General features: G+C 45.0%; 2 protein-coding genes across 6 annotated transcripts; both read left to right on the top strand.

Annotated features, from left to right (window-relative positions):
• Positions 1–2286: 2286 nt before the first annotated feature.
• LOC144019016 (actin-1-like) lies at positions 2287–6786 on the top strand. The gene is made up of 9 exons (XM_077521807.1): positions 2287–2476; positions 2684–2814; positions 2877–3005; positions 3720–3827; positions 3902–3986; positions 4051–4212; positions 4288–4479; positions 4608–4789; positions 6540–6786. The coding sequence occupies exons 2-9, from the start codon at positions 2686–2688 to the stop codon at positions 6681–6683; spliced, it is 1131 nt and encodes a 376-aa protein (XP_077377933.1). The 5' UTR covers positions 2287–2476; positions 2684–2685; the 3' UTR covers positions 6684–6786.
• A 143-nt stretch (positions 6787–6929) lies between these two features.
• LOC144019010 (actin, cytoplasmic-like) lies at positions 6930–12315 on the top strand. Of its 5 annotated transcripts, none has more exons than XM_077521798.1 (8): positions 6930–7087; positions 8579–8883; positions 9022–9132; positions 9836–9920; positions 9988–10149; positions 11304–11483; positions 11594–11775; positions 11955–12315. In XM_077521798.1, exons 2-8 carry the CDS (start codon positions 8581–8583, stop codon positions 12096–12098), a joined length of 1167 nt encoding a protein of 388 aa, XP_077377924.1. In that variant the 5' UTR covers positions 6930–7087; positions 8579–8580; the 3' UTR covers positions 12099–12315. The 5 variants fall into 5 exon arrangements, with proteins under 5 accessions (XP_077377924.1, XP_077377927.1, XP_077377925.1 ...); XM_077521799.1 differs by lacking the exon at positions 6930–7087 and having other exon boundaries at positions 7784–8697; positions 8764–8883; XM_077521797.1 differs by lacking the exon at positions 6930–7087 and having other exon boundaries at positions 7784–8883.
• Positions 12316–12391: the final 76 nt, after the last annotated feature.

The following is a 12391-nucleotide window of genomic DNA, read 5'->3' as shown; positions in this document are numbered from 1 at the left end:
ACCAAGTCTTATATATTTTGTATAAAGAGAACCTACTTAAATTATATCACTGCTGTTCTTGTGCAAATATATATGGCATGCCATTATGCACAGTTGTGTTTAAATTAGGGCTTTCAAAGTTAAAGCATTAACTAATTAATTGATCACAAGAAATGATCGCATTAATCATGTAATAACGCAGATTAATCTCTATTAATTTTGACCGTGGATGATCATTCAGAATATTTGTTCATGGCAAACTATCGGGGTCATTTTTTTTTCCATTTTAAATTATGCAAGTAATTAACTGCTGAGAAAAAGAGATTGTGCGTGCAAGTGGTTCAAAAAATGTTGAAGACGTCCTTATTAAAATTCAAAAGAGTTAACACATGGCTGACTGGTTAGCACGTCCACCTCCCAGTTCTGAGGACTCGGGTTCGAGTCTAGGCTCCGGCCTTCCTGAGTGGAGTTTGCATGTTCTTCCCGTGCCCGCATGGGTCTTCTCCGGGTACTCCGGTCTCCTCCCACATTCCAAAGACATGCATGGCAGGTTAATTGGGTGCTCCGGATTGTCCCTAGGTGTGCGTGTGAGTGTGAGTGGTTGTTCCTCTCTGCGTGCCCTGTGATTGGCTGGCAACCAGTTCAGGGTGTACCCCACCTACTGCCCCAAGCCAGCTGGGATCGGCTCCGGCACACCCCGCGACCCTTGTGAGGAGCAAGCGGTTCAGAAAATGGATGGATGGATGGATGGATGGATGGAAGTAAGTATCAGCTTCTGGATGACAGACATAACATCCATTGGCAAATTATCTGTTGCATCACTCAATAGTATTTAATAGTAACTAATGGGTGTGCGCCGTGCGCTAAAATTAACCAGGGGAATTATTTTGGCACATACAAAACGAGACACAAAAATGGAAACACCAGGTATTTATCAAACTTGACAATATTGCTCCGTCCCATCAATACCTTGAAATGGGCCACCAGAGATATCCTTTATTTTATTTCTGCAGATGGAAATTGTATATGCTGGTCAATTAATAATAGCTATTTATGTTGTTTGTCTTACAGGAGCAACATTACAAAAATGGCCTCATGTCATCCCATCACATATTGGTACTGTGATCAACTCAAAGCTCTCCGAAATCAGGGCAAAGAATAAACCTAAAAATCTGGACCCTGAAACCATCATGCAGTTTGACAACAGTCAAGAGTAAATTGTCAGGTGCTGTGCTTTGGCCATGTTAGTTCAGGTGTAGTGAAGTTTTGATGCCTGAGCCACGTTTAATTTGCCTGGGGGTCTGGGCCAATCAGGGTTCGTGGCATTCTAAATAGTGTATGTAAGAAAAAACAACTAATTGCTTGAAGTTATGCATAAGGTTTTTGTTTTGTTTATTTGTTTTTTGGGGGTGGGGGGATGGGGGGGCTTAGATGAGAATGTCAGTGTTTTGGTAATATGTAATCTTTGACAGTTAGATGGAAGGACTAGTTTACCCACGCCGTTTGATGTTGTGCAAATTAAAGCGTGTGTGGGTGTGTAAATGTCTGGAATAAAAATTTTGACACAATTGTGGACTGTATTCAAATTGCATATGTTCTTTGTACAATGCACATGATATACATATAAGGATAAATACATTAATCTATCATATAAATATAGTAATAGTATTAAATCCTTATATAGAATTTGTAAGCATTTAACATTACTAACTTATTAAAATCATATTTAAATTGCCTAAAATACTTACAACTAATTTACTAGATTTAGATATTAAATGTAAGTGATTTTTTATGAAAACTTTATGTTCTTATAAAGTTCATATATAAATTGTTTTAAATAGTTATTTGTATTATATATCAAACATTTTAAATTCCATATATAAAACATATGTAGAACTTGTAATATTCATATAAGAGTTTGAAAATCCCCTATATGATTTATGGGTTGTTTTTGGTATGAAAGGGGCCATAATTGCACAGATATTAAATAAGACATTCACAATCCTTATAAAGATAATTCTACTCAATTTATGAAAGGAATGTATCATGCTTGCCATATATATATCATATAGGCTTTTTTCATATGGGAACCAACCAGACTCACCTGAATGCACGTGATCACACCGGAGACAAACTAGAACAAACAGACTCCATTAAATGCACATGGGATGCACCCGAACGCAACTGAATGCACCAAAGTCACACCATAACGCACCAGAGAAACACTTGAACACACCAGGAAGTCACCTGACTGCACCAGAGACACGCCTGAGATGCACATTTACACACATGAACGCATCTGAAGCAAGCAAGGACATACCGGAACACACCAGAGCCACACCTCAACCTGCAAGACTCAGCAGGTGAAGGCACCCAAGTCTCACCTGCACACGCCTTAAACAAGCACTGAACACACCAGAGACTCACTAGAAAGCCCCAGAAACAACACTGAGGAACACGCCTGAATACACCAGGGATCCACCTGAAGGCGTCACAGGTAAGATATGTACACGGTCACATGATCAACTGTGTGATATATATATATATATATATATATATATATATATTTTGTTCATAAATAGAATGCGCAGTTTAAAACGGAACGGAACAGTTGGCTTTTTGCAGAATCTGTAACAGCAGGAAGTTGATGCGTGTGTTTCTCTGAATTCTCACTTTGAATCTTTGTCATAATGTCACCTTTAAGAAATGACCCAATTGGAGAAACTCGCCGCCTTGGTGGTTGACAATGGCTCTGGTATCTGCAAGGCGGGTTTCGCCGGGGACTACGCCCCGCGTGTCGTTTTCCCCTCCATTGTGGGCCATCCCAAACATGAGGCAAGAGGAGGAAGTAGTTCAAAGCGCAGGCGGAGAATGATATGATTGTTTGTGATTTGCAGGGTGCAATGGTGGATGCGGGCCAGACAGACTCTTTTGTGGGCAATGAGGCCCAGAAGAAAAGGGACGTGCTGACAATCAATTACCCTGTCAAGCATGGCATCGTCACCAACTGGGATGACATGGAGAAGGTGATCACATCATCTGAAGAAATTTATTTTGGGAAATAAATTCATGTTCTTGTGCCTCAAGTGCCTCAAAATCTGAGGTCCTATTCTGACAAGGTAGAATTGCTTGATGGATGGATAGATGGATGGATGGATGGATGGATGGATGGATGGATGGATGGATGGATGGATGGATGGATGGATGGATGGATGGATGGATGGGTTGATGGATTGGATGGATGGATGCTGGATAGATGGATGGATGGATGGATGGGTTGATGGATTGGATGGATGGATGCTGGATGGATGGATGGATGGATGGATGGATGGATGGATGGATGGATGGATGGATGGATGGATGGATGGATGGATGGATGGGTCGGTGGGTGGGTAGATGGGTGGATGGATGGATAGATGGATGGAAGGATGGATGGATGGATAGATGGAGGGATAGATTGGGTTGGATGGATGCTTGATGGATGGATGGATGGATGGATGGATGGATGGATGGCTGGATGGATGGATGGATGGATGGATGGATGGAAGGATGGAGAGATGGATGGATGGATGGATGGATGGATGGAAGAATGCATGAAAGGATGGATGGATGGATGGATGGATGGATGGATGGATGGATGGATGGATGGATGGAATGATGTATGTATGGATGGTACAAATGGATGGGTGTATGTATGTATGTATGGCTGGATGGCGTTTACTGACATCAAAGTGTTTCAGATCTGGCATCATGCTTTCCACGAGCTCGGTGCCAAACCCGAGGAGCGCCTCGTCCTGTTGACAGAGCCGCCGCTCAACCCCAAGTTGAACAGGGAGAAGATGACACAGGTTAATGTCAGCAAACCCCCAAACCCCACCCCACTTGCAGTCCTGTGAGCTCTCTAACCTTGCCGACGCTGTAGATCATGTTCGAGACCTTCAACACACCCGGCATGTATGTGGGCAAGCAGCCCGTACTGTCGCTGTACCTGGCGGGTCGCACCACAGGTCAGCCGCCTGCCGCGATGCATCCGTCAGCTTGGAGTCGGTTTCTGACAACAGCTCTGCACAGGTATCGTCATCGACTCTGGCGACGACGTCACCCGCATGGTGCCCGTTTACCAGTGCCAAATTCTCCCCGATGCCATCCTCTGCCTGGAACTGGGCGGCAGAGACCTGACCGACTACCTGATCAAGCTCTTGACCGAACGAGGCTACAGCTTCGCAGCAACCAGTACCGCCAACTTCCTCTTCACTTTTTGTGCTTGAGTCAAGTCAGGTTAAGTCAGTGAAAACGGTTCTTTGACAGGTCAGCGTGACATCGCATGTGACCTCAAGGAGAAGCTGACCTACGTGGCGCTGGACTTCAAGCAGGAGATGGCCAAAGCCAGTTCTTCTTCAGAGCTGAACAAGAGCTACAAGCTTCCCGACGGCCAAGCCATCACCGTCAGCAGTGAGAGGTTCCGATGCCCCGAGCCGCTCTTTGAGCCCAAGCTCCTCGGTAAGCACCGACTTGATTCCAGCTTCGAATCAAGTGAGAAATCTTTGCGTGGTTGACTCACACCTGAATGTTCAAATCATAATTTCTGCTCAGGTCCTAGCTTCTGTTTCCATTTTTTTCACTTTCAGGTAAGGAGTCTGCCGGTATCCACCAAACATCCTACAACAGCATTATGTTGTGCGAGGAGCACACCCGTAGCGATCTGTTTTACAACATAGTGCTGTCGGGCGGCAACACCATGTTCCCCGGCATCGCCAACAGAATGCAGAAAGAGATCACCGCCCTGGCCCCGCCTTCGATGAAGATCAAGGTGCAAATTGTTCATTTTTATCGCAAAGGTGCTTCTACTAACCACAATGGATTATAATCTTACTTCTTGGAAGTAACTTTGCCAGCAACAGCGGAGCCCAACCCAAAGCACACTTAGGACCGCCCCCTCATTTGAATAACATTTGGACCTGACAGAGCGTCTGGAGCATGAAATAAATAAATGTGAGAGCAGTGTTTTTATGAATTGGTTGATATTTAATTTTAATTATAGATTTATTTTTGTATTTACTTTTTACTTTTAGTTATTTTTTAGGTGTATATATATATATTTTATTTTTTATATTTTTTTATATTTTTTTTATTATATATATATAATTTTTTTTTAAACACGCAATTAATGTAAGCCTGTACTGGGGGAATTTCAGTCACAGTGCAGCAGACACGTCCACGGATTATTTTGCAGTAATAAATGTAATAATAACGCATATATTTGTGGAGACTGGGCACAAGTTGTATTTTACAATTTTAAAGACGTGCAGAATTTCAGAAGTTACTTCATGTTCAAGGTTAGATAGCTCTTAATATGAAAAGAAAAATACACTGACCTGTCACCAACATCCTACAAATGCAACTATGCCATCTAGTGGCAGAAAAATGATGGATGGGTTGATGGATGGATTGAAGGATGGAAGGATGGATAAATAGATGGATAGGATGGAAGAATGGATGGATGGATGGATGGATGGATGGATGGATGGATGGATGGATGGAAGGATGGAAGGAAGGATAAATAGAAGGATGGATAGATGATGGATGGATGGATGGATGGATGGATGGATGGATGGATGGATGGATGGATGGATGGATGAAAATAAGGTTGGATGGATGAATGATGGATGAATAGAAGGATGGGTTGATGGATGAATGGATGGATGGAAGGATATATGGATGGATGGATAGGATGGAGGAATGGATGGATAGAAGAATGGATGGATAAAAGAATGGATGAAAGGAAGGATGGATGGATGGATGGATGGATGGATGGATGGATGGATGGATGGGTTGGTGGATGATGGATGTATGGATGGGTGGATTGATAGATAGATGGAAGGATGGATGAGTGGATGGATGGATGGATGGATGAATAGGATGGATGGATGGATGGATGGATGGATGGATGGATGATGGATAGAAGGATGGATGGATGGATGGATGGATGGATGGATGGAATGATAAATAGAAAGATGGATGGATGGATGATGGATGGAATAATGGATGGATGATGATGGAATAATGGATGGATGAATAGAAGGATGGATGGATGGATTGATAGAAGGATAGATGAATGGATAGAAGGCTGGATGGATGGCTGGATGGATGGATGGAAGAATGGATGGAAGAATGGATGGAAGAATGGATGATGGAAGGATGGATGGATGGATGGATGGATGAGTGAAGGATGGATGGATGGATTGATAGAAGGATAGATGAATGGATAGAAGGCTGGATGGATGGCTGGATGGATGGATGGAAGAATGGATGGAAGAATGGATGGAAGAATGGATGATGGAAGGATGGATGGATGGATGGATGGATGAGTGAAGGATGGATGCAAGGATGGATGGATGGGTGGATGGATGGATGGATGATTTTTGAATGAGTGAACGATGGATGGGTGGATGGATGATTTTTGAATGAGTGAACAATGGATGGATGGATGGCTTTTTAATTTTAACTAAATGTGAATTATTATGAAATGACTGTATCAGTGACCCTCAGCCTCATTACAGGTAGTCGCCCCCGCAGAGAGGAAGCATTCAGTGTGGATCGGTGCCTCCCTGCTGGCCACATTTCCCTCCTTCGAGGAGAGCTGGATCACCAAGGACGACTACAAAGAGTTCGGACCCGCCGTCGTGCACCGCAAGTGCTCCTAGAACCATTCACGTCCATCCTGACGAGTCACAAAACAACCCAAACTACTTTACTTAACTGTTTACTGATCATCTGCCTTTCAAAACAAATAAATTTTTGACTTTTTTTTTTTGCATGAATCTCAGTTGATTGTAAACCAATCGCAGCAATCTTCATGCCAAGGAGGATTGCGCAAAAAAAACAACAAAAAAAGAACGCCTGAGGCTTCTTTTGTGGGAATATTAAGTGGAGCAGGTTCAGTGGCACATCTACCCGTACAAGTACAAGTACCCAAACCGATTCGAGACACAGCTTATCTTTTAAGGGCAACAGTAGTGTTGAGCCCACTGGGGGATTAATCGAGCCAGAGACGCACCCGAGACGCACCTGAACGAACCAGACGCAGCAGACAGACGCACCTGAACAGGTCAGAAGTGTACACTTGTCATCTGTCTAAGTGTGTGTGAAGTATGTATACAGACAGTCGATACTTTTATATTTGGGTGGAAGTATGTACACATATACACGCTTGTACGTGTGTGTATTGCATTGTGGGGACTGACTTAAAGTTATGGGGGACATTTTGGCGGTCCCCACAAGGTCAGACCTCTTTTTGAGAGTCAATACTTGGTTCTAGAGTTTAGGTTTGAATTAGGTTGAGGTTAGGGTCAGGGATGGGGGTAGGGCAATCATTTTTGTTGGTTGAGGTTAGGGAGAGGCATTATGTCAATGAGAAGTCCCCACAATGATCCATCCATCCATCCATTTTCTTGACCGCTTATTCCTCACAAGGGTCGCGGGGGCTGCTGGCGCCTATCTCAGCTGGCTCTGGGCAGTAGGCGGGGGACACCCTGGACTGGTTGCCAACCAATCGCAGGGCACACAGAGACGAACAACCATACACACTCACACGCACACCTAGGGACAATTCGGAGCGCCCAATTAACCTGCCATGCATGTCTTTGGAATGTGGGAGGAGACCGGAGTACCCGGAGAAGACCCACGCGGGCACGGGGAGAACATGCAAACTCCACCCAGGAGGGTCTGAGCCTGGACTCGAACCGGAGACCTCAGAACTGGGAAGCGGACGTGCTAACCACTCGACTACCGTGCCGCCCCCCACAATGATACAAAGACATAAAGTTTTGGGGACATTTTGGTGGTCCCCACAAGTTCAGACCTATTTTTGATGGGTCAAGACTTGGTTCTAGATTCAAGTTTGAATTGGGTTGAGGTTGAGGTTAGGGTCAGGGATGGGGGTAGGCAATCATTTTTGATGGTTGAGGTTAGGGAGAGGAATTATGCCAATGAGAAGTCCCCACAATGATACAACGACACAAAGTTGTGGGGACATTTTGGTGGTCCCCACAAGTTCTGACTTGGTTCGAGAGTTTCGGTTTGAATTGGGTTGAGGTTAGGGTATGGTATGGGGTAGTCATTATGTCAATTAGAAGTCCCCACAATGATACAAAGACGAACACCCGTGTGTACGTGTGTGTGTGAGACTCCATTTAATGCAACAGATCCTCCAAAAGTCCCCCATCACCTGAAGCAGTCATGTGACTCATGCATCAGGTTTCACAGGCCTGACGGAAATGTGATCCCGAGACGTAAACATTCAGTCAGAGGTTACATGGGTTCACCTGTAGCGATGTCATCATCAGGAATTTTAATCAGGGTGGGAACAGATCCATAAAAGCGCTAATGAACACGTGTTGCATCATGACGTCTTTGTGAAAGGGGTCTGTGATGAGCTCAGCACCAGAGACCACACCACACCCTGAAACACAAAAGCAAAGAGAGACATTCAACTCAACTCAACTCAAGTTTATTTGCAGCACAGGAATCCAAGATGGCCAAAAACTTCTAAATAAAACAGAAAAAAATGCTTGAAATGAGTTGTGATGTCACCTTTCAGAAATGAACAACCCCGCTGTAGTGTTCGACAATGGTTCCGGCACCAGCAAGGTCGGTTTTGCCGGAGACGACATCCCTCGCTCGGTGTTCCCGAACATCGTGGGCTACCCCAAAGTCTCGGTAGGTTGGGCAGGCGGGCAAATGGAAGAAGGTCGGAAGAGTGGTGTGTCTGTGGGTGGTCCGCAGGGTATGACGATGGGCATGAGCACTTTTGTGGGAGCTGAGGCCCAGACCAAGAGGGGCGTGCTGAACCTGAAGTACCCCATCGAGCACGGCATCATCAACAACTGGGACGACATGGAGAAGGTGACGATGTCAAGCCTTTCACACATTTTAGCCATGCAAACTGTCAATTGAAATCGGACTCGAGTCAAGTCATGTCACTCGAGTCCCCCCACGTCTGGTATTTGGTGGATGGAGCTGACTGACTGTGATGTGAATCAGATCTGGCATCACTCCTTCTACAACGAGCTTTGTGTGGCCCCCGAGGATCACCATGTCCTGCTGACTGAACCGCCCCTCAACCCAAAGCAAAACAGGGAGAAGATGGCACAGGTTCGTGTCCGGGGCCCCTCCAATACACTCTTTTGCTTCGTTTCCTACCAGCACCTCTAATCTTAGTGATGAGTAATAATGTGGAGTCACCGTGCAAGTTTAGTCACGTTTTGTTCTGATGTCTGGGTTTATGACACCAGTGCGATTTGTTGTGTTTGACCAAGGTCTGAGACAAACACAAGCAAGCCGCTAGGGATGGTTTATAAAGCCAGACCTGGCATCAGAGCTGCATTCGAGTCTGCCGTGGTCACCAACACGTTCCAAAGCTTTCTGGCATCCATGTTTCATTTGTAGAAAGCCTTGACAGAATGTGAAAACTTGTCAGACAGATCAGAATGTGGCAGGCCCACAGAGGTTCTAATGGAGTCCGTGGTAGACCCTGAGTCATACTGTAGTGCACCTTTGTGGCTCGGGGAGGAACCAGCCCTTTCCCTCCATGGCGAATCATGAATACCAAGATAGACCATGAGAAAACTTGAATAAGGAGATTAGAAATGGCCAAAATCTCGTGGTGCACTTTTTCGGGCAAGCAACGGATGATGGAATCACAAAACGTAAACGTATTATGAGAGGGAGTTTTTCCTTACCTCCAACAGGAAGTGCTTACTCATGTGAGGTCCAATTGCTTTTCTTGTTAATTATCATAATATATATATATATATATATATATATGTATATATATATATATATGTCTTGACTTCAGATCATGTTCGAGTCCTTCAACACGACCGGCATGTTCGTGGCCATCCAAGCAGTCCTGTCTCTGTACGCGTCTGGTCGTATAACAGGTGAGCTGCCGGCTTTAGGCTTGGTGTTTGTTTTTTCAAGGGTTTTTAATCGCAGCATCCACCGCAGGTGTTGTGGTGGATTCTGGCGACGGTGTCACCCACGTGGTGCCCATCTACCAAAGCGCCGTTCTCCCTCACGCTATCCAGCGCATGGAGCTGGCAGGCAGAGATCTGACGGACTACCTTATAAAACTGCTTGCCGCGAGAGGCTACAGCTTGACCACCACCGGTACTGACAACTTCCTGTCCTCCCTCCACGTTTAGATAGTATTCACCAGACGTCATTTGCCTCACATTGTGTGCCATTCGCGGGTCCGTGGAATGTCGAATGGGAACGGACAAAGAAGTGTCCAGAATTGCAAAGATAAATTGAAAGGATTTCCAACCGACATAGTCTACCAAAGTGTGTCATTGTAAGACGGTATAAATGCTTTTATCATCATGCGATCGTGATGTATGTGAGCCACTAGCCGTGCCCATCTCTGCCTAAAAATAGATCGGGTGGTCAAGATGTTCGATTTTTTGATCTCTCCAAATACCCTCCTTAAGGTCTCTTATTTTCCTTCCCCAGCAGCCCATTAAAATGTAAGAAAATAAGTGATGAATCACTGTTGTTGTTGTGTTGTGTTGTTGTTGTTTTTATTTGTAACAATCTTCTGCATACGTCTTGCTAACACAAGTAACGTTAGAGGAAGCTGTGGGTGACATTCATCAATAACAAAAGAACATTCGGTGTAAACACCACAGAAACATAGCCGAGTGTCAGGTTTACCTGTTTGACATCTATTGAACACACCACAAAAAGGAGAGAAGACACTCAGTTCAAGGCTTGCGAGGACAGAGGAGAGGAACTGACTGATACAATTCACTACTGTACTCTGGAAAAAAAATCCCCTCCTCACGCTCTCTTTTTATTTGGTTTCCACGCCCCTAGTTACATAAGTGTTCCAACCGTAATAATGCAAATACAAAACAGGCGGCCTCAGCAGACTGGCTCTAACCATTCAGCTGCGTTAGATGTTCTGGTTCTTGTGCTTCTTGAGCCATCTTCTGTTAGGATAACATATAGCTAGGCTATGTGAATGTGAGTGTGGAGCAGAGAAAAGCATTCTTCATTGCAGCAAATGTATGATAACATATATTTACAATTATTCCTACACTGAGTCCTCTGGAAAGTTGACCCACCATGAGGGGGCGGACTCGTGATCCCGTGACGCCAGTGAATACTATCTATACTGACGATTAGACCGTGGTTGTAATAGTTTGGGGTTAAAGGTCATATGTCATCAACAACCAACAAGTGTCATTTAGCTCCATTCAACTTTTTTTTGCAGAGTCTTAGCCTGATGTTTTGGCGTCATGTTTACAAACATTCTCTTGCAGCTGAGCGCGATATTGTGCAGGACGTCAAAGAGAAACTCGCCTATGTGGCACTGGACTTTGACGAGGCGGTACAATCTCCTTCTAATCTGGTCAACTACGAGCTCCAAGACGGCAATTTCCTTGAAATTGGCAGCGAGTTGTTCCGATGCCCCGAGCCGCTCTTCCAGCCCAACCATATTGGTCAGTATGGATGCGCAGTTCCGTCATATTGCAGGGGATCAACTGAACTTCCCAAATCAATGTACTGTACATCGCAGCACTAAAGCAGTGCAATGTCTTCTTGCGCTCAGGGAGGGAGTTCGACGGTGCGCACAAAATGACCTTCATGAGCATCGTGAAATGCGACAGTGGACTCTGGAAGGACCTGTACGCCAACGTGGTGCTGTCGGGCGGCAATACCATGTTCCCGGGTCTCGCCGAGAGACTGAAGAAGGAAATGGCTGTGCTGGCCCCGCCCAGTACGGAGATCAATGTAGGACTTGTTGCGTTTCATCATACAGGTTTTATAACCCCTAGTGGGCAGATGTGGTATAAGAAATAAAACCCCCTGCAGCCACTAGGGGGCTCCAAAGAGCAAATAACATTCAGTAGTACTTCTAATTTAGTATTTTTGGAGAAGCTATTCTAAAAATCTCCCCCGTCTCACTTTAGATCGTCACTCCCCCAGAAAGAAAGTACTTAGCGTGGATGGGCGGTTCCAAGATGGTTTCACTTCCCTCCTTCAAGGAGCAGTGGATCACCAGGGACGACTACAACGAGGTTGGCCCCTCTATCGTCCACCGCAATGCCGCCTAGAAGTGTCCACATTTAGACGTCACAGCCCAAAGAGAGCTGCAACTTCCGAGCGTTTGTGAAGGCATCGCTTCCGATTTCACTTCTTTGACCGCTGTAATGTTTTGTTTTGTTTTTTAACAACTGCTGCAATAAAGACCGGAGTTGTTAACATTACTGATGTCCAGCTGACCGTCACACAAAGTATTCACATGACACGCAGTTGTTGTTGTTGTTGTTGCCAGGTGTGACTGATGAATGCCGTTTTGCCAAACGACCTCACTTCACCCAAAGTGTGAAAAACTCCGTGAGGGAAA

This window comes from Festucalex cinctus, chromosome 5 (genome assembly GCF_051991245.1).
Source record: "Festucalex cinctus isolate MCC-2025b chromosome 5, RoL_Fcin_1.0, whole genome shotgun sequence".
NCBI lineage: Eukaryota > Metazoa > Chordata > Actinopteri > Syngnathiformes > Syngnathidae > Festucalex > Festucalex cinctus.
This window is presented reverse-complemented; position numbering and strand designations above follow the sequence as displayed.

What these genes read in the sequence shown, in the direction of transcription:
- LOC144019016 (XM_077521807.1), top strand. Translation starts at nt 2,686, where the DNA reads ATGACCCAATTGGAGAAACTCGCCGCCTTGGTGGTTGACAATGGCTCT. An exon ending in CCTGGCGGGTCGCACCACAG is followed by an intron (nt 3,987 to 4,050) that starts GTCAGCCGCCTG and finishes AGCTCTGCACAG; the next exon opens with GTATCGTCATCGACTCTGGC. An exon ending in CGCCTTCGATGAAGATCAAG is followed by an intron (nt 4,790 to 6,539) that starts GTGCAAATTGTT and finishes GCCTCATTACAG; the next exon opens with GTAGTCGCCCCCGCAGAGAG.
- LOC144019010 (XM_077521798.1), top strand. Translation starts at nt 8,581, where the DNA reads ATGAACAACCCCGCTGTAGTGTTCGACAATGGTTCCGGCACCAGCAAG. An exon ending in CGCGTCTGGTCGTATAACAG is followed by an intron (nt 9,921 to 9,987) that starts GTGAGCTGCCGG and finishes CATCCACCGCAG; the next exon opens with GTGTTGTGGTGGATTCTGGC. An exon ending in CGCCCAGTACGGAGATCAAT is followed by an intron (nt 11,776 to 11,954) that starts GTAGGACTTGTT and finishes GTCTCACTTTAG; the next exon opens with ATCGTCACTCCCCCAGAAAG.